Raw genomic sequence first — 22,019 nt, 5'->3', positions numbered from 1 at the left:
ATATTTTAACGTATTTATAAACAGCTTATTTAAACTTGTAAATCAGTTGTAAGACATTTAAAAATGCTAATTAATGTATCGATAAGCATCTTACTAAAACATTACTAGTGCTTTTTAATATCTTATAAATAGTTTATTAAGGACTCTTATTATAAAGCGTTACCCAACTTTTTTTTTTGTGCATACTCCCAGGAACAGGTCATACCAAATGCTTGAACAAAAGTTAAACCTCTGTACACACCAGCCTCAGAAACTGCCGAAAAATGGAGTCTGGGGTGTTGGAGATTGGGGATATGGGTACAAGGAAGTAGGGGGAATAGAAACACAAAGCAACAAGTTGCTGGAGATTTATCGTTATTAATGACAGGTGTAGATGTTAGCCAAAAGGGTGGGGCCTTTCCACAGACACACTTAAATGCTACAAACATACCTGTTGGCTCCAAAAATTTTCACACATAAACACGTCAACACATACACAATACCAATACAGCTCTGGTGCACATACTTATGCAAACAAATGCGTGTCGTGCATGTCATTCCATCACGCATACTTGTGCAAAGGTGAGCTGACACCTGTGCTCAGGTGAGTGTCTGTGTTCTACTGTGGTGAACGATAGAATGTAAAAATAGGGGAAGTGCCCGGTCCCCCTACAACAAGACCCCTTCCGAAGGCAAGGCAGCAGTGGTAGCTGGACCCCCCAGAACCCAACACGTGACAGCAGATCGAGGAAATCCGTCCGCCAGGCAACCCACCTCAGACACCAAGAACAGGGCCGCAGAGCCACCAGGAGCATCCAGCTCCAGGGCCAATCTGCTGGGAAGACACACCTGCACTTTCCTTAAAATGTACTTTGACTTGTCTTTCCTCTTTATGACCCTCCATGGGTCCTTGGGGCCCAAAGACCTGCAGCACCTGTCTAGATGCATGTGACTACACCTTTATAAAGTTCCTAAAGTCATGCTAACTATAAAGATGCTTTACGAATACCAATAGGCTTTGGGAAATTCTTGTCTAATTTGTCAGGTTGGCAAATTTTACAACCGCAAGTAAGAGTTCCTTAAACAGTTCTTATTAAATTCCATCACGCATTCAAGAATGGCTTTTCGCACAAGTATGTGTAGCCAAACAAGCTCTGCCTTTTCTTAGCAAACGTTTGCATTTGTTGAAAGCTGCCTTTATCCAGCTGGGGAGGGAGTTGTTGGTGTCAACTGCGTCACTCGACGTCACACTACAGCTCTGCTGGTGCTCTGGTGGTCATCAGGGCTCACAGAGAAATTCTCCCTCCTTTAAGAAAAAAGAAGCGTCAAATGCGTGGCTGCTTCCATCGCAGGCGAATAAAAAAAAGAACTCTGTTCCTTTCGCCTCCAACTGTCTCTCAATATCGGATGAAATGTCCTCAGTTCTCCGCACCAGTTTTCCGACCCAGGCGAACATTAGCAAACCAATGTTCTTCACCATTTTCATCCCGCAGTCTTTAATAGATTGCATACTTTACCCATAGTATATATAATAGTTAATTAATGAATGCATTTTAATACATGAGATTGTGATCCGTCTCATTCTAGTTAAAAGTGTGAGTCTGCACAAAAGTGACAGATTTACAGTATTAGTGATCTTCCGCTTGGTTGGCTTTGCTTGAACATTTTAAAATACCCTGTGCATTTTAACTACTGTGCAGCTTTTGCAATTGGAGATCTTGAAACACAGGAATCTTTAAAAAAACCCAACATCTTTGACCTTTTACCTCTTCTGACAAATATTTCCTTGAGGTGAGAACTTCGTTCACTTTGCATGACAATCCCAAACTGTGGGTGGACCAAAACTGAAGAATTTACAGCATTTAAAGTCTGAGACTTTGTGAAAGAAGATGACAATGACGATGGCTCTCCAACAGTTTGTGTACAGAGTAACTTTGCTGACCCTTCTGCTTTGCTCAGGTAAGAAAATATTACCCATTAACATTTATTTTGTAGATGTGAGATTTTGTTGGTGCAAAATGTAATGGATAGTTTTGGTTCAATGTTTCTTTCTCTGTTCCATGTTTCAGGTTGTCCTCCAGTGGTTGCTACTGGTGAGCTGTGCAACAATCTTTTTTTTTCATGTTTGAAAACTGGTCCAAACACTTAACAAATGAGCTCAATGTATGTTTTTATCCAAATTAGAGTTCTACAGTGTCTTAGTTTTGGGCACAAAACCATCGCTTGTTATATGATTTCAGTGTAACACCATTAAAAAGGTCTTTGTGCCTTTTTAATGAATATAATAATAACAATGAATATGTTTATGAATATGTTTAATTGTTTAATATGTTTAAATCTAGCAAGAATTAGTAGAGAGATTTTCACCCCCATAACAATGAATGAAAAAGTGTGAAAGAATTTTACTGAGGTTTTCAAAATTCCCAGTGGCTTTTATGCAATCACTTTTTTTGTATTTCAGATGATTTTTGCATTTTTAGTGGATTCAATTCAGCAAAATGTTATGTGGAGAGAAGAAGACCTTTTTTATTTCTGATAAAATGCCATAACTCCAACACTGTTTGCCAAAGAGTCTTAGTTTTTTTCAGTGAAGCGTAGGATCAGGCCTCTGGTTTCATAAAATACCACTGATAAAGTTGTGGGCCACTCTTTTCTTTTGGGCCCTAAATCTGAGACAAACTTTACTTGACTTTCATTAAATTGGCCATTTTAAATCAGATTACTTTTTTTTACTCTTGAATTTAACTGGAGAACATACTTGACCTTAGAGACATGACATGATCACACATTGTAGCCCAAAGGGTTGTGATTCTCACAAAAATATATAAAAACAAAAAGGTAGTTTTGAAGATGTAAACATCTGTTTGATGGGTGTAAAACTGCAACTGAACCATTGATATGTATAGGATTCTCAACTCACCAGACTAAAAGCTTAGTTTTCACACTTTTGATCAAGTGTGTTTCCACAACCTCTGTATCTTGTTACAGTAATGAGCTGCTGTTCACATAGAACCTATACATAAAGATATGTTCTGCTTCAAATAAACACTTTTGAAGCTTTATCATTCATTTTAAACTTGCAATGGCATACAGTAAATATTTTTCTGTATTTTAAACAGATTTGTTATAACAAGAATTAAGGATATAGTTTGTGATTTTCGAAAATAGGTCATAATTGATTAGATGTTAGGCCCATTTCAATGTAGTTCATTTACACGTATCTATGGTGGCCCTGAAGTCCAAATCACACCAACAAATCACTCAACACAAAAACAAATATTTAATTAAAGATCAAACTGACAATTAAAAACACAAAACAAATAATGAAAAAAAACATACATTTTAGAAATTTTAACAATTAAAGAAATCAAACAAAACAAAAATATACATTAACCCTTGTGCTATCCTAGGCACGTTAACATTGGGAGTTGGGTCATCTAGACCCACTAAACAGTGCTCTGAACCTTTTTTCTTCAATGATTTGTGATCTTCACTGGTGTCCATGGATCACATGGACACCATGTGATCCATGGACACATGGACACCAGGGTAGGGAGAACACGTCAATGCAAGGGTGGGGTCATCTCAGAGAGCACAAAGGTTATGGAAAGCAACATTAATCTCAAAATGAAATGTTGAAAATAAAACACAATAAGGAACCCAATAGGTACTATCAAAGATCGGATGATGATGTTTGATTTTAGACATTTTTTATTTTTTTTAAATGCATCTTCAATGTCCGCATAGTAATACAAGTTTTATTGTTAGGACAGAGCATGGGTAGTATCATGCCAAATAACTTTCAGTTGAAACAATGGACAAAGGTCATTATCCATGTCCCATAATACCTGTATTTTTTCCAGTTTCAGTAAAAATGAAAAATTTTAAATTGGAAAACAAAGACATTTCAGGAAATCAAAATGAAATACAAAAGAAACACAATTAGAAGCTGGAAAAGGTAGAGTTTTCTGACATTTAATTTTTTATTTAGTTTCTTTTTTTGGAATTGTGTTTTAGTTTCTGGAATTTTGTTTTCACTTCAATGTTGGCTTTTATAATTTGTTTTGCTTTTTCAATTGTTGCTGTGATCTTTAATATTGGTTTGCCTTGAGTAATTTTTAGTGTAATTTGTACTTCAGGGCCACCATATCTCTTCTCTTCTATTTACTTTTAGCATTTTGCTCAATATTCCAACCTGTTGAGAATTTCCTTTTTTTTTGGCCAACTTAGAAGTTTGAACGTTTTTAAAATTTACTCTATGGGTTTTGCTAATCTAATGCAATCTTGAAATTCTTAGGCTATTTTGGCTGTGGACAGATTGACTGGCGGGCCTCAACTTTGGACTTGGGCAGGAAACAGGGAAAGCGCGCAGAGTTTGAGCAGATGAAGGTGGAAGCCGTTTGTTTTGGGCTTGGACGAGAATGAGGCAGGTAAAAAACTATGCGGGTGAGAAACAATGCAGGTGAGAAATGCGGGTGAGAAACAATGCAGGTTAAAAAACGATGCGGGTGAGGAACAATGCAGGTGAAAAACGATGCGGGTGAGGAACAATGCAGGTGAAAAACAATGCGGGTGAAAAACGATGCGAGTGAGAAACAATGCAGGCTAAAACGATGTGGGCTAAAGAAATGAGGGCTAAAACGATGCGGGTGAGAAACGATGCAGGTGAGAAACGATGCAGGTGAGAAACGATGCAGGTGAGAAACGATGTGGATGAGAAACAATGCAGGCTAAAACGATGCGGGTGAGAAACAATGCAGGTGAGAAATGATGCAGGTGAGAAACGATGCAGGTGAAAAACGATGCGGGTGAGAAACGATGCAGGTGAGAAATGATGCAGGTGAGAAACGATGCAGGTGAAAAACTATGCAGGCTAAAATGATGCGGGTGAGAAACGATGCAGGTAAGAAACGATGCAGGTGAAAAACGATGCGGGTGAGAAACGATGCAGGTGAGAAATGATGCAGGTGAAAAACGATGCGGGTAAGAAACAATGCAGGTGAGAAATGATGCAGGTGAGAAACGATGCAGGTGAAAAACTATGCAGGCTAAAATGATGCGGGTGAGAAACGATGCAGGTAAGAAACGATGCAGGTGAAAAACGATGCGGGTGAGAAACGATGCAGGTGAGAAATGATGCAGGTGAGAAACGATGCAGGTGAAAAACGATGCGGGTAAGAAACAATGCAGGTGAGAAATGATGCAGGTGAGAAACGATGCAGGTGAAAAACTATGCAGGCTAAAATGATGCGGGTGAGAAACGATGCAGGTAAGAAACGATGCAGGTGAAAAACGATGCGGGTGAGAAACGATGCAGGTGAGAAAGAATGCGGGCTAAAACGATGTGGGCTAAAAAAATGAGGGCTAAAACGATGCGAGAAACGATGTGGCAAACCGAGACTAAGGTCAAGTGAGGATCAGTGACAAGGCTGAGTAAACATAGCTATGAAAATAAAAAGCTCAGTAGATACGATGCTTTTTCGCACTGAGCAGAGCTCATATAATGAGGTTGTGTAATTGCAGGTGAGAGACAGGTGGCTAAGAAATGGGTGGAAGCAGCTGCATGGAACATCCTGGTAGTCAGGGAAAGGGTTGATGCAGACTGCAGCATGGACACCAGGAGGTGGTCAGTACTCTGGTGATTGTTCCTGCAGATGGCCAGAGGAGGAGACAGAGGACCGATTCCTAACAGATTGCTTCTGTATTTTCAGCAGACCCCTGCAATTCAATTCAATTTATTCAATTCAGAGCAACTTAAGCCAATATAAGGACTTTAAGCAAAACATAAACGAAAATTTCCACAATTAATTCAAATGTTTGGCTCAAGGGAACTTTAAATCCTCGAGCTATTAGCATGAAATGAATGGCTTCAGAATTTCCAACAGATATATGTTCAACTACCATTTACAAATTAAAGCACTCACACCTGCATTGTCGTAGTTAATTTAATCAAAAATCTTAAATTTTTCTCCATTCTTTGACAGATAATTCGACACTTGCTGACAATGGATCACCAGGAACTTCCCCTTGGATGGTTTATGTGTACTTAAATTCTACAGTAGATTCTCAACTTCAATGTGTAGGGTCACTGATCACAGATCAGTGGGTGCTTGTTGAGGGCATTTGTGTATCAAGGTAAGGAGATCTACATTCATCTTTATAATTTGTTGTATAAGGAAGCAAAAGGAAATGCCTACATACTAACTAATAAAGCAACTAAATTAGTTATTTTTAAATTAATTATTTTTCTTTTACAGTATTTTTTCTCTCAAAATACAATGAAATTGTATTGTATGTGTATTTTAAATTAAATACACACATGGGAAAATGAGGGGGAAATAATTTAAAAACACATTAATTGGAGTGATCTACTTTGTTTTTTTACTTGGCTTTTATTTTTTTACTGACTGTCTGTGTGTCTGTGTTTAAAATCCAAAATGAATAAAATAATTGGATTTAAAATATTTGATAATACAAAATTTGATAAATACAAACTTCTACTTTTTCTTTTACAGTGCTAATGTGCATTTTTAACTGATACATAATAATTTCTGTCTAATGAAATCTTGATATTTTTTGTGTTTTTTGTTGTTTTTATTATTATTTTTTGTTATCTTATTATTTAAACACAGTTTCTCCATCAACGATACAGAAGTTGTTCTGGGTATACAAAATCGTTTGGGTGGTAACCCCAATGCAGTGAACAGGACACTGGTTGACATCGTTTGTAACCTTGAATCCACACCATGGGAGTTCTTTGGAGTTTGTCTCATCAAGCTATCAAGTCCAGTTAATTTTACAAACAACGTCCAGGCAATTCCCTTGGCCTCAGACATGAGCATCTTCGACAATGGCACTTCTATCTGGGGGACTGTACTTGACACAGGTAAGTAACACCTAAAGGCCATTTGAATAGACACACGTAAAAATTACAACTATTCCTTCATTTAGTGTTTTACAGTTATTTCGGCTTTCTAGTTTAAACTAGTATTCAAAGGACAGTCCAAACTCAGTTTATCCAACTGAAGTCTTTTAAATCTAAACCCTCACTCATTTTCTCTGGTGTTCCTCAAGGTTCTGTTATCTGTCCCCTCCTCTTCATTTCCTACCTACTACCCCTTGGCAATATATTCCATAAATTCAGCATTGATTTCCATTGTTTTGCAGATGACATTCAGCTCTATACGTCACGTGTAAACCCAACTCTTCTCTTCCACCTGCCTCCCTTTCCTCCTGTCTGTCTGAAGTAAAAACCTGGTTCACCTCAAACTTAACAACAATAAAACCAAATTACTCCTTGTAAGTTCCAAATCCACCCTTTCCAAAGTTTCAAATTTTACACTTTCATTGATTCCTCTCCAGTTTTTCCCTCCCCTCAGATAAAGAGTCTGGGTGTCATCCCTTGTCAGTACACTATCCTTTCAATCTCACATCAATAGCGTTACTCGGTCTGCATACTTTCATCTACGCAATATTAACCGTCTCCGCCCCTCCCTCACCGTCCACTCCGCCTCCATTTTAGTTCATAGTTTGGTCAGCTCTCGCATTGACTACTGCAATGCACTTCTCTCTGGTCTTCCTAAGAAAACTGAATAAACTTCAATTGGTTCAGAATTCAACAGGCTGCATCATCACCAAAATCCCTTCCTTCCATCACATCACTCCTGTTCTCCATCAGCTACACTGGCTTCCAGTAGCTTCCAGGAATAAATTCAAACCACTTCTCTACACATTAATGCTCTCCATAACCTGGCTCCCTCTTATATTTCTATTCTCCTCCATATCAACGCTCCCTCTCGCTCTCTACAGTCTTCTTCTTCCCATCAGCTTTCTTTCCCTCCGGCCCGTATGGTGACCAACTCTGGAACTCTCTTACCCCAGACCTTCATAACATTGACTCCTTTTCAATTTTAAAATCCAGACTCAAAACCCATCTGTTTACATTTGCTTACCCTGATCACAATTTTTCATCTTTTGCTATCTGATTTTATTAATGATTTTAACTTATTTATTGTTTTTAACATGTTGTGATTTTATTATGTTTTCTTTTGAATCTGTACAGTTTCCTTGGGTGTTCTGAAAGCTGCTTTTAAATAAAATGTATTATTATTATGAACTGCGGACAAACACATTAGGGGCCCACATTTCCTGCCCATTTTTAAACCATATGGGACCCACTGGCTGGGCTCTCTCGCTTCCTCCCACGCTCCAAAAACGTATAATGTTATATTATATAGTCTAATAGCGTTTGTTATTGACTATGACATTACTTGTGTAAGACTATAGAGCAGGACTACTCATTCCTGGTCTTCGAGATCTACCACCTTGCCTGTTTTCCAGCTTTCCCTGCACTGCTTGCTGCTGATAACCTGGACCAGTTGTGTTCATTCAGTCTGAAGTTGGTAGATCTTCAGGACCAGTAATAAGCAGCCCTACTATAGAGAGTTTGTGTGACAAAGTACATATTATGTCTCATATTGTCTCACCCACTTGTTAATGATGCTCAAGCTCACACAAAAACAGTAATTGTGAAAGCATGTAAGCATATCCTTGATATTAGCTTGTGTTTCAATACATTGATAAAGACTGCATGATTCTATGTCTGTTCTGTTCTGTGTCTTTCATGACTTAAAAGTGTTGTTTGGACATAATTGTATTGTATTATTTTTTCCAAGAGATAAAAATATTGGTACATTTTTTGAGAAGTGTATCACCTAATTTACTCAGATGTCTTGAACATCCTCTGAGCTTTAAGCTTTGAAGTCTCTCTTTGATAGGTTTTCGGGATGGAATTTTAAAACAAATGAAGGAGGTTGAAGCATCAATCGTGAGCAACGATCAGTGCGAACTTCTATTTGAATCAAATGTTACGGCAGACAGAGCTGTGTGTGTGCGACTGGGTGGACCCAGTCCATGTCAGGTTAGTATTGTGTCCTGTTTTGTGCTTGTTTTTTACAAGGTACATTAATAGCACAAAACTATCAAAAAAGTTAATTTAGGTTAAATTTGCATTTCTTTCTAAGGCATCTTATTTTTGAAGTAGTTCACTTCTAGACTTCAACACATAATAATGATTAATAGCAAAACTACTCAGCTGTGGGTTATATCCATTGCTGGATTTTTCTTTTTGTCTGTAACATTTGAACCAACACTTAAACCATTTCTAAGGATACACAGAACTATTGGGTCAAAATTTTTATCAGCAAATATCTACATGAAAAGATCTTAATGAAAATGATCCAGTGGAATTCTGCCGATAAACCTTTAGACTACCCTCTACTTTGACTGTACAACCATAATTGACACATCTGCAACCCAGATAATATAAAATCGTTTTTTTTTATTGTTCATTGGTATCAGTCAATAGGTGTTTAAAGGTATGAACAGAATTTCAGCAAAACACAATCAGGTTCATCCTTGTTTTATTTAACACAGTGAAAGCCTCCTTTTGTCCAAAAGTCAGTGAACAATACGCTTCTCTATTTTCATTCAGTGAACCCAAAATTATCTTAAAGCATTAGAAAAAAAAAAACAACAAAAAAAACTTAAAAAACATTGAGCCTGATTTTTTTTTACATGTTACTCTTTCACTTCTAAATAATTTTTACTTACATAAAAGTTTTAGTGATTACATTTCCTTTTACTCCAGTATTCTTCTTTTGAATTAATGCTGATGAAATCTAAAAGGAGACCTTAAAAAAATGAAGGACTAACTATGATCATAAAGAAAAAGTAAGAAAATGTGGGAGAGTTTTATTTAATATAACTGACAGAAACAAAAACAAAAAAGTTATACGAAAATTGATTTATTTATTTTCTTTACAGAACGTCATTGGATCACCACTTGTTGCTAAACAGCGTTGTCAATGGGTTCTACTTGGAGTTTCTTATCACAACTCAGCTTCTTGTGATGGCACAGGAGTCTTCATCCTTGTGTCCTCGTATCAGGACTGGATCCGTGAAATTATCCCTGGCATGCAACCGACCTTTGTTACTATCAATTCCACAGGCAGTGACGCTGACGTGAACTTCCCATGTTCAACAGAAATATTTACAAACTCTACTTCCATTGGCAAAAATACTACTCCCACAGCTGCACCTACTACGGCTGCTCCAACAGCTACCACTACAGTTACTCCTACAACTACTCGTACAGCTACTACAGCTAAAACTACTACTACTATAGGCAAGACTAGAACACCTACCACGACCACATCTACTCTTACTCCTCCTACTACTACTACTTCGACTATGGGCGCGACTGGAAAACCTACAACTACCACATCTACTCTTACTCCTCCTACTACTACTTTTACTATGGGCACGACTGGAAAACCTACAACTACTACATCTACTCTTACTCCTCCTACTACTACTTCTACTATGGGCACGACTGGAAAACCTACAACTACCACATCTACTCTTACTCCTCCTCCTCCTACTACTTCTACTATGGGCACGACTGGAAAACCTACAACTACCACATCTACTCTTATTCCTCCTCCTCCTCCTACTTCTACTATAGGCACGACTGGAAAACCTACAACTACCACATCTACTCTTACTCCTCCTACTACTACTTCTAATATGGGCACGACTGGAAAACCTACAACTACCACATCTACTCTTATTCCTCCTCCTCCTACTACTACTTCTACTATAGACACGACTGGAAAACCTACAACTACCACATCTACTCTTACTCCTCCTCCTCCTACTACTACTACTTCTACTAAAGGCACGACTGGAAAACCTACAACTACAACATCTACTCTTACTCCTCCTACTACTACTTCTACTATGGGCACGACTGGAAAACCTACAACTACCACATCTACTCTTATTCCTCCTCCTACTACTACTACTTCTACTATGGGCACGACTGGAAAACCTACAACTACCACATCTACTTTTACTCCTCCTACTACTACTTCTAATATGGGCACGACTGGAAAATCTACAACTACCACATCTACTCTTATTCCTCCTCCTCCTAATACTACTTCTACTATGGGCACGACTGGAAAACCTACAACTACCACATCTACTCTTATTCCTCCTACTACTACTACTTCTACTATAGGCACGACTGGAAAACCTACCACTACCACATCTACTCTTACTCCTCCTACTACTACTACTTCTACTATAGGCACGACTGGAAAACCTACAACTACCACATCTACTCTTACTCCTACTACTACTTCCGCTATGGGCACGACTGGAAAACCTACAACTACCACATCTACTCTTACTCCTCCTACTACTACTACTTCTACTATAGGCACGACTGGAAAACCTACAACTACCACATCTACTCTTACTCCTACTACTACTTCCGCTATGGGCACGACTGGAAAACCTACAACTACCACATCTACTCTTACTCCTCCTACTACTACTTCTACTATGGGCACGACTGGAAAACCTACAACTACCTCATCTACTCTTATTCCTCCTCCTACTACTACTACTTCTACTAAAGGCACGACTGGAAAACCTACAACTACCACATCTACTCTTACTCCTCCTCCTCCTACTACTACTTCTACTATAGGCACGACTGGAAAACCTACAACTACCACATCTACTCTTACTCCTCCTACTACTACTTCTAATATGGGCACGACTGGAAAACCTACAACTACCACATCTACTCTTATTCCTCTTCCTCCTACTACTACTTCTACTATAGGCACGACTGGAAAACCTACAACTACCACATCTACTCTTACTCCTCCTCCTACTACTACTTCTACTATAGGCACGACTGGAAAACCTACAACTACCACATCTACTCTTACTCCTCCTACTACTACTACTTCTAGCACGACTAGAAAACCTACAACTACCACATCTACTTTTATTTTTACTCCTACTACTACTACTTCTACTATGGGCACGACTGGAAAACCTACAACTACCACATCTACTCTTACTCCTCCTACTACTACTACTTCTAGCATGACTAGAACACCTACCACTACCACATCTATTCTTACTCCTCCTCCTCCTACTACTTCTACTATGGGCACGACTGGAAAACCTACAATTACCACATCTACTCTTATTCCTCCTACTACTACTTCTACTATAGGCACGACTGGAAAACCTACAACTACCACATCTACTCTTACTCCTCCTACTACTACTACTTCTAGCATGACTAGAAAACCTACAACTACCACATCTACTTTTATTTTTACTCCTCCTACTACTACTTCTACTATGGGCACGACTGGAAAACCTACAACTACCACATCTACTCTTACTCCTCCTACTACTACTACTTCTAGCATGACTAGAAAACCTACCACTACCACATCTATTATTACTCCTCCTCCTCCTACTACTTCTACTATGGGCACGACTGGAAAACCTACAACTACCGCATCTACTCTTACTCCTACTGCTGATGACAGCATATTTAGTGGTTGTGACAACCTGAGCCACTTCACTCACTTCTTCTCTCTGTGTTTTCTTGTTTTGTTTTTCCATGTTTTCGTTGGTGGCTTTGACATGTAAAAGTGAAGACACTCAGTGTTTAACTCAGTGTCCTGGTATCCACGCTGGATCTGAAAACTTTTTACTGGTAATTTTGTTACTGTCAGTTCCACATGAAGTGACCCTAACACGATTTTCATACGTTCTAAAGAAATATCTTACAACACTACTTCTACTGACAACTGCCATTGGCAAGATTATTAACCTTGCAACTACTCCTAACTGTTTTTTGCAAGAATACAGCTCTAACAAATACTCTTACAACTACTACCACAGCTACTACTACAACTAGTTTTGGTAAGAATACTTCTTGTTCTGCATTTAATCCTACAACTGCTACTAACTACTACCACAGCTACTTTTGGAAGGACAACTACCCCTACAATTTCTACTACAGCAACTACTACAACTACTATCGCCATGACTATGTTTATTCCTACTGATTGCAGTTTAATCAGTGGTGGTGACAACCTGAGCCACTTCATTTACATATATTTTCTATCTGCTCTTTTTAGTTTTTTTTTTTTGGAGTTCTTATTGGTGGCAGTAAAATGAAAAAGCCTCTGTCAAAATATTGTTTTTAAGTGTTGCTCTGGAAAACATGTGGGTTTATGCCTTTATGAATAAACACATAATAAGCAAAGTTTTTTTGTAATTTTTGTTTTTGTATTTGGTACTAAAAATAAAAAAGATGGGGTTTTATAATGAGATACATAATCCCCAGTGGTAAAAGACTCAACTGATGAGATTTAAATTTAAACATTTTTACATCAGTTTGTGAATGTGTGTGGAAGAATAGGATTGTGATGCTACCTTCACACCAGGCATCTGCCTCTCATTCAAAAACTTGCTAGTCTCGATTCTTGTAGAGGCTTTAAGTGGTGTTCACAATGGACGAGTAGGTAGGGGATTCTTCTTTTCCTTTTCTAGTCTTTGCTAGCACATGTCCACCACCTGCAGTTGGAAGACGCTTGGTGTGAAATGTCAAAGCGGTAAAAGTCTTGTAAGTCTTGCTTCAGGCTTTTTCTTTCATAGCTCTATGCACTGAGCCATAAGTTCTCAGCCTCATCATTATGATTGGTCTGTCATTTAAATGCACCAGAAGGAGCCCAAAAGTTGAAACTGAAGATTTCTGAATTGAAACTGAAAAAAGGTGAAACCAGAAAAAGATTTGAAAGTGAAAATTTGAGTTTTGAAACTTAAAAACGGCCAACTGGCAGTGTGCTCGGTGAATGTCTCAGGCATTGGAGAGTAGATGATAGGGGACTTGAGGACAGTTCCTCTTTAGGGGACACGCCCCTGCATCAACTGTACATTTAGCTCATATATTCTGTGACCTGTCAAATCCCTTATAGCAGTCTATACCTTATTCTATCAGTAAAATAATCTACAAATGACCAACAGAGTTTCTGTCTTACTAAGATTAACTGGATTTTTACAGTTAATCACCTTAACCTGGTTTAGTTCGGCTGAAAAAGCAAGATTAGAAACTCTTCAATGGGCAAGGATTATAAATAAAAACCCTGCAGATTTTGACGTCACTAACATGTCTTAAAAATGAATGACATGAAGGTCTAAAAAGGTGTTGTCTCCCTCTAGTGGCTTGTGTTGGTTGAAAAGGAACAGAGAAGTGCACTTCAAAGATATCTGTTTTGTTATTTTGTTTTTCAGATAAGTTTGTATTATATTGCCTCTTTGGTGGTGAAAATGTTACATCAGACTTAGGCTTGGTAAATTTTTTGTTTTACTAAAATTTCCTTTTAATCAGAATAAATGTTGTCACAAATGTCCTGGTATCTGTAGGGGAAAGGCGGGGTACCCTGCTTGCTTTGCAGCTAACCCTGCTTCAGTCATTTCTGGTCACCTGGATCAGGTGTGTTCAGTCAATCAGAAACTGGGCTCACTCAATCCAGCCAATCAGTAATTACTGTAGCTGGGTTAGCTGCAAAACCAGCAAGGCCCCAGTTCACACGGAACAAGGTTGAAGACACCTGCTTCAGGTTAACAAATTCCTATAAAGCATGTTTTTGGACAGCAGAAGGAAGTTGGAGTGCTTGGAGAAAACCTGCTCATGTCATGTATGGGGAAACCATGCAAACTCTAAACAGAAAAGCCTCAGTCAGGATTTGAGCCAGGGCCTCCTCACTGTGAGGCAAGAGTGCTAACCACTGCACCACCCTGCAGCCCATGGCTGACTATTTTATATAAAAATAATATTTATAATTTGGCTCTCATGGCTCTCATCTGTTTCTTTCGTTATTTTCCTCTTAGTATAACTAACTGATAGGGCAGAATTTATTAATCACTCAACGAAAAAAAATGTTTTCTTTTATTTCAAGACAGATGTTTTCAAAGGAAGCAGAGCTTTGTGAGGGACCAGCATGAGCTTCTCACTGAAGCTGTAACAATAGGTGTGTAAAGGCCAACAAAGAAGAACACAAAAAAGCCAGAGTAAAAGAAAAAGTTACAACAATCAAAGAAGCAAAGTCAAAGTTTGTTCACGTTAAAATCTAAGTGAAATTTTGATGATTTAGTAGACATATTATTCTAATATTACAAAAATAATGGCCTAAATAAGTTCAGATATTGAATTATCTGTTTGTTCAATGAATTTGACTTGCATCAAAGTACATACTTTCTATATTTTGAGTTTGTCACAAAAACTTTTATTTAGAAAAAGAGCAATTTATTAGGTAATAAAATTTAGTTTTATGAGTTTCTAAATCACAGTATCTGACACACACCTAGGTGTGTGCCATTTGTTCTCCACATTTGGCCCCTCCCCTAGGGGAGCAGTTAGCTGAAGACACAGCTGCGCTTGGGAACCATTTGGTGGCTTAACCCCCTGATCCAAGCCCTTAATGCTGAGGGTCAAGCAGGAAAGTCCCATTTTTAAAGTCTTTGGTATGACTTAGCCTGGGTTTGAACCCACGATATTCCAGTCTCAGGGCGGGCACTCTAACTACAAGGTCACTGGGTCTTTGTAGTTTTGTGTTAAATATTCATAAATATTATATGTCTTTTGTTTTCTTTTACTTGGGATGTGGTCCTCCAGTCAGATGCCATATGTGGATTCTGACTCACTGAAGTTTGAAACCCCTGTCCTTTACATCGCTCTTTCGTTTTCCTTTTCTAATTATAAATGTGACTCTCACTATTTGTTTTCTCTTAGGATCATTGGACGTTTGCTCGGCTGTCAAAACTCAACAGCACTGGATCTCTAGACTACCAAAGCTGTCAAATTTCCAACTTTTCTATTTTGGAAGTTTCAACTATTCAAAGTAGAAGTATGTTCCTGTGAAGTGGTAGAACTGTAATCGCGCAAGAAGTTTTTCTCATCCTTTTGCTAACTGGAAACATTCCATCCCGATGATGACATAACATGATGAAGGCTTACATCATTACCAGTTTTTATAAAATGGGTCAGGACATTATGGCAGCAAAATCTATATGTGATCTGATAAGGGGAATGCAATCTGCTCATTTAATCTGTGCAACAGAAACATATAAAAGCAGGATTAGACATATTATATAAAACCAAAAAATAATGACAATAAATCTCTAAACAATAGGTGTCAAACTAAAGAGCCGACACATGATCTCCAACTGTCCTCCCGTTGGAGCTTCTTATTGGAAACAGCAGGTTATCGGTGGCAGTCAGGGCAGGGTTAATGATAAACCACCAGGATGCTGGTTCAACAGCCCTTTCCTGAATAACGTTTTGATTTTAAAACCAAAAACAAAGAGGAGCAATTTCAAACTCTTTTCACCCTCTGCAGGTGTTTCTTACCCATTTTTCTAAGCTCAGTTCCTCTACCAACGAGTTTAAAGATCCTGTGTAGTTGCAGTTTCGAGCACAATGTCTGAGATTTTCCGGAGATCTGCTGTATACTCTTCCGGATTTGAAGTTACTGGCAGTCATTGTTTGCCAGTTGTCCTACTTAAAAAGATGAGAGAGGTACATATATATAAAACAGATGCACGTTAACTGTGAGAGACAGAATGTGGAAAAAATTCCAGTAAATAACATTGTTTGATTTTTGTTTTAATTATTTGTATAATGGTGAAGAAAATACGTATTTATCTCCTACAGAGCAATAGGAAGTTTGTCCCTCAGACCTGTTACTTCTTTGGGAATCTCTGCTATCCTCCACGTGTTACCTGTATTAATAACACCTGTTTCAACTGGTTAGCTGTATGTAAGACATCTGTCTTATATACGGAGGAACGAAAACAGACCCAGATTCTAGCAACCCGGAAAGGTGACAGACACTTGAATGAATTACAGTGAGTTTATTGTCCAGGAGGAAACTGGTACTCAGGAGTTGTGTTCTGCGGCTAGAGGAGGAAACAATGGTGGCGTCTTGGGACAATGGTAGAGAGCGAGCCCAAATGCAGGATGTAGTCCAAGACGGTGAGTGGCGTATTCCTCATTCTGTTGTGATGCGAAGTCCACGGGTGGAGCGAACCGGTGGTGCCTGTCATGTGGTATCGGCTGTGTGGCGAGAAGTCGTGGCGTGGCATGGAGGTAGAGTCCTCAGGCAAAACCAGACAGTGAGTTGATGTGTCGACCCAGGACGGCACAAATGGTGGTAGATCCTGCAGACAAAGATGTAGTCATGAGAACACAGGAGAGTAGGACGAAGATCTAGGAATAACTTCATGAAGTACTAGATTAACCTGAGACCAAGTACTGCATCATATAGGGCAAATGAACTGGCGGTAAATACTGGAGCAGGCACATCTTAAATGAAGGTCAGAGTGGTAGTGCTGATGAGGTGGGTGCTGACAGCTGAGTCCAGTTAGGAATGATAGAACCCACGGAGTAGATTCTGCATGGTTACATTTTACCTCTGTCAATATACCAACCAGGGTTACATTACAAAGTATTGAGGTGAAGTGTTGTCATTGACCAAATATTTATTTTCTCCACCATTAATGCAGATACACTCTCTAAAAATCATACAATGTGTGATTCTGCACTGAAGTTTATCTATAATGAACATTCCAGACCTCTCATCTTTTCAAGTGGGACAACTTGCAGAATCAATAACTTACAATGACCTTTTTGCTCCACCAGTTGTACATAAAAATATATACATTTTGGAATTAGTTGATTTATTGAAAAATGTATATGCTAAATTGCAACAAGGCTATATTCAGAAAACTTAATTGTTATGACAGAAGTAGTTCATTGTCAATTTGGTGCAATTTCAAATCTGATTAAAGAAATGATGGTTTTGAGATGAGCTCTAGCTTCTGTGAAAATGTGCACAGCATTAAGCCTATCTTTTCCTTTCGAACCAAAGCTGGAAAGATAATCCACACGAGACGTCATCCCTGGTTTCTGGGATATACAGCACTCCCGATCCCGGTTTGTACTCACAAGATCCTGTTCTCCAAACACAGAGAGCAGCCAGCTGGGGCTATGTAAATCTGAGGCTTCAGCCTTTTTTTTCTTTTGCACAAAGAGATTCAGTCGATCTCAGAGCCAAGGATCCGAACCGAGATTCTCATCATGAGTGTCAAACAGCCCTGCATTTTTCTCAGAGGAGGAAAAGGGAGACAAGTAAGTCAGTAAATGTGAATGAGTTTTACATGTTGGTTTTATATCAATTTTACTGAAACATTGACTAATTATTGGGTAAAAAATAAAAATGATTTTTCGGGTGAAAAAAAAGTTACTTTGACCATTTTTAAAATACTCAATCAAGTCTTTGGAATCATTCTAAACTTCGAAAAATTGATCAGACCGCGTTCATTAAAATAGGAAAGAAAGCAGACTGGAAAATTTATACCAAGATGAAACAATTTCTATGTGCACCATGTCCTCAAAAGCCTGAAATTATACAAACAGGATTGACATCTTTACACAGTTTGCCTTCAATGTAGTTTAGTAGTTCATGCTTTGTCCAATAGGGATTTTTGGAGCAAATCGGTGCCTAAGCTCTGCTTTAAAACCTGAATGTACACTACATGTTTGATCCCTGGTTTATTCAATAACATGTTTTTTTCTTCTGCTGTCATACAACAGTCTCAAGCCGAGCTATGTCTGAAGTTTTTAGATTTAAAACGTAGTGGCATGTGCATGTGACTTCCACCGACATTTTTGACAACTGTGTAAAACTTTTTAAAATTGAATTTCTAACCTTATTTTGGTGATTTTAAATGTCATTTTAATTTGCATTTTTCCAAACTCTGACTGTTAAATAAAGAAATGTATTTTGGTGTTTAGACCGTAAATAAATGTAAAAGACCTTTACAAAGCAATCCAACTGTAATTAAAAGGTGACCGTCATGAAATAAAAACTTTACTCTTAGTTTTACTCATACTTTGAAACTATTTTTTTTAACATAAGGTCATATTTGTTGTTTTTTACAGTCAAGAAATCTTACAAATGATGAGCTGGACGGTAACTTTCTTACACTATTTCCATTGAATCTTGTTTTTATCATGTCAAATATAAATATCATCATTATTGACTCCCAAAGGACTCAATTTTCTTCAATCTGTTTGGTTTGTAGAGTTGCGTGAAGCCTTTCTGGAGTTTGATAAGGATAAAGACGGCTACATAAGCTGCAAAGACTTGGGGAATCTGATGAGAACAATGGGCTACATGCCAACAGAAATGGAGCTGATTGAACTCAGCCAGAACATTAACATGAACTGTGAGTATATTTCATAAATATAATAATGATAAGGAAAATAAAAACGGACGATGGAATTTTCTAAGAAGGGATTTTTTTGTAAAAGAAACACTTGTAATTCTATTGGCTAGAACATAAATTCTTGGCAAAAAGTAATTTTTTTTGGATGTTGAGTAGTTGCTAAAGTATGCAAAATGCTTTATTGCTGCATGACATTTTTCTAAGCACCTTGGAAAAAAACATGACAGATAATGCTTGTTTTCTTGCGTTTTTAATGTTTTTTGTGTCCCCACAGTAGGGGGACAGGTGGACTTTGACGATTTTGTCGAACTGATGACTCCTAAGCTTTTGGATGAAACAGCAGGGATGATCGGCTTGAAAGAACTCAAAGATGCTTTTAGAGAGGTAGACTTGACTTCTCAGAACCCTTTTTGGTTCCTCAATGTGGATCCCAAATGTTCTTATTTAAATTAAAGTCAATTCTATGAAATCTTCAAACTGGTTTCTCCGGTTTCTTCCCTCTCTTCTCTTAAGTTTGATATAGATGGTGATGGGGCAATCACATCCGAGGAGTTGAGACTCGCTATGGTGAAGCTGCTTGGGGAGCAAACCAGCAAACATGAGATCAACTCAGTGGTCAGCGAAGTTGACAACAACGGAGATGGAAAAGTTGACTTTGAAGGTAAATTGCTGATGCAACAAGTTCATTTTTTTTTATTTAAAATGGTTTATTTCAAGCAATCAAATAGGAATAATACACAAAAACAATACAATCATCAGTTATACATTCATACAATAACTAATCAAACTTAGCATAATTAGACATAAAATTAAATATTGCTTGAAAGGGAGTGGAAGGAAGCGAATTTATATAATCTCACCCCTGTTCTACTGTAACCATTTTATTACATGATTTATCAATATCCGGTTCCTAGAAAGCACATGACAAAGATGAATTACTTAAATTATTTTGTAAAAATAACTTTTAGAAATCAACATGGCAATGAAGTATCCAAATGCAGATTATGTTACTTATAAAAGTCATTGATATGATTAGAAAATAATAATGTATCAGTAAAATGAACAAAACACTGTTTCAGGAAAAATTTAGTCGAGTATCAAAAGTTAATAATATGTACAAAATTATGTTTCATTAGGAAAAATTCATGAATCAGCTTATCAATTTTTTTTTAAACAAGTGAAGTAAAATAATTAAGTCAATTATTTTTTTTTGTATTTTTGTTTATTTATTATTATTATATTATTATTATTTACTAATGAACAAACAAAGCACAGAAAGTGAACGCGAATAAAAAAATGTTTAATTGACTGAAGCGATGTGAGAAAAAAATATTAAAATTAATAATTTTGACTTTTGCTTTTTGAATAGTTCTATAATTGTATGATATACTTTATAATCCTGTTGACAACCAAACTTTATTGACAATAATTCCTGTTACACTGTGGTTAGGATGGTTGACTTAACTCTTTATTGCTGTCTTTACAGAGTTTGTCAAAATGATGTCAAAGAAATGAGGACAAGAGTGAAAACAAGAGAAGACGTATCTTCTGCTGATTTTGACTCCAATATTATTCTAGTCATTTTATTACATCTGAAGTCGCATCTGCATATGGTTCAAATTTTAACTACCATATATTTTCATTTCTGCACAACCCTGACAAATCTTAGAATATTAAATTGCTTTGCAATTTTAGAACATAACTCATTTTTATCCTTTATTTAATGTACACCCTACTCATTAGGTATTTGTTTACAAAAATCAGAGACATTATATTTCTGTTTTATTTATTTATTTATTGACTGATTGATGAAAGTAGGAGGTTTTTAGTAGATGTTTGAAATGTGGCTGCTTAGTGCTGGGTATAAAATGTCCAAAGACTGTGAGAGGTTTTAGTTAAAAAATGAGTATGTTTTATGAGTATGTGTTCCTGGAGCTTTAATGTATGTTAGTTTCTTAAAAATGAGCGACTCAATCTGAAATTATGAAGCTACATTTGGATTATTCAGTTTTTATTTCTGTGGTTTTATAGTACCTCATGGACCTTTGACTTTTTGGATTTTTCCACAATATCTTTACATAAATGTGAAATATGTAGTAATTATATGTAATGCACATAGGACAAAGTAAAACTGACAGAATCCCTATTTAATGATGCTGTATTATCTCATGCTTCCCTGTAGACTTAGACTGAGGCGTCAGAGCTTGGAGGTGTCGCAAACTCGTGTTCTTGATGATGTCCAGGTGAATTTTTAAAGGATTTAAATTGAAGTAGCAGCTCTTTAGTGGGCTGTACATCTGCACACTTTTACTGTTTTTAGTGAAATGACTTGCATGCTTCATAATAAAACAAATGAAAAGCAACTCCATCAGTGTTATCTTCAGTCACTTTTTTACCTTTTTCACTCATGTATTACTGAAATAACGTATCTCACCATCTATAAACCTTTTCCTTTAGGTCACTATTTATTATAAGTTTGAAACAACAAATATATGCTTGTCTTTTATTTTGCCTCATGCAGATTCTATTTGTTTTGTTTAAATGTCACAGTGTGGAAAATAAAGTTATTTTTTTTCTCAGATTTGACATTGTCTATTTTTTATTTTTCCCATGAAAGATTTGTGTAATAGAATAGATGGATCCGTTTAGTTAGGATTTAAAAAAGAAGGAGTGTAACTTTTTACTTTTTAAAATCTTTTTACAATTTTCTAAAAGACGATGCCATGAAACTCAAAATCCATTCATAAGCCTTCAAGTTTTTCTTTTGAGTAATCATTTTTGAGATAACTCAGATTTGCAAAAGAATAAATAAATATATAAACTGGCCAAAACAAATGAAAAATCAAAGCTCATATTTCAATACAACA

At 37.2% G+C, this 22,019-nt stretch overlaps 2 protein-coding genes across 3 annotated transcripts; both read left to right on the top strand.

Annotated features, from left to right (window-relative positions):
- Positions 1 to 1,744: 1,744 nt before the first annotated feature.
- Positions 1,745 to 13,126, top strand: LOC144994289 (uncharacterized). 2 transcript variants are annotated; one of them, XM_078951480.1, is made up of 7 exons: positions 1,853 to 1,938; positions 2,049 to 2,072; positions 4,277 to 4,409; positions 5,964 to 6,114; positions 6,612 to 6,865; positions 8,757 to 8,899; positions 9,805 to 13,126. In XM_078951480.1, exons 4-7 carry the CDS (start codon positions 6,011 to 6,013, stop codon positions 12,502 to 12,504), a joined length of 3,201 nt encoding a protein of 1,066 aa, XP_078807606.1. In that variant the 5' UTR covers positions 1,853 to 1,938; positions 2,049 to 2,072; positions 4,277 to 4,409; positions 5,964 to 6,010; the 3' UTR covers positions 12,505 to 13,126. The 2 variants fall into 2 exon arrangements, with proteins under 2 accessions (XP_078807604.1, XP_078807606.1); XM_078951478.1 differs by lacking the exon at positions 4,277 to 4,409 and having other exon boundaries at positions 1,745 to 1,938.
- A 4,706-nt stretch (positions 13,127 to 17,832) lies between these two features.
- Positions 17,833 to 21,736, top strand: LOC101174191 (calcium-binding protein 5-like). Its single transcript, XM_004071504.5, has 6 exons — positions 17,833 to 18,052; positions 18,866 to 18,896; positions 19,009 to 19,152; positions 19,427 to 19,536; positions 19,666 to 19,813; positions 20,639 to 21,736. Exons 1-6 carry the CDS (start codon positions 18,002 to 18,004, stop codon positions 20,665 to 20,667), a joined length of 513 nt encoding a protein of 170 aa, XP_004071552.1. The 5' UTR covers positions 17,833 to 18,001; the 3' UTR covers positions 20,668 to 21,736.
- The last annotated feature ends 283 nt before the right edge of the window (positions 21,737 to 22,019 follow it).

The sequence above is a fragment of the Oryzias latipes genome, chromosome 8, assembly GCF_053564925.1.
Source record: "Oryzias latipes strain Hd-rR chromosome 8, Olatipes_Hd-rR_3.1".
Taxonomy (NCBI): Eukaryota; Metazoa; Chordata; class Actinopteri; order Beloniformes; family Adrianichthyidae; genus Oryzias; species Oryzias latipes.
Note: the sequence above shows the minus strand (reverse complement) of the source record. Positions and strands in the feature narration are given on the sequence as shown.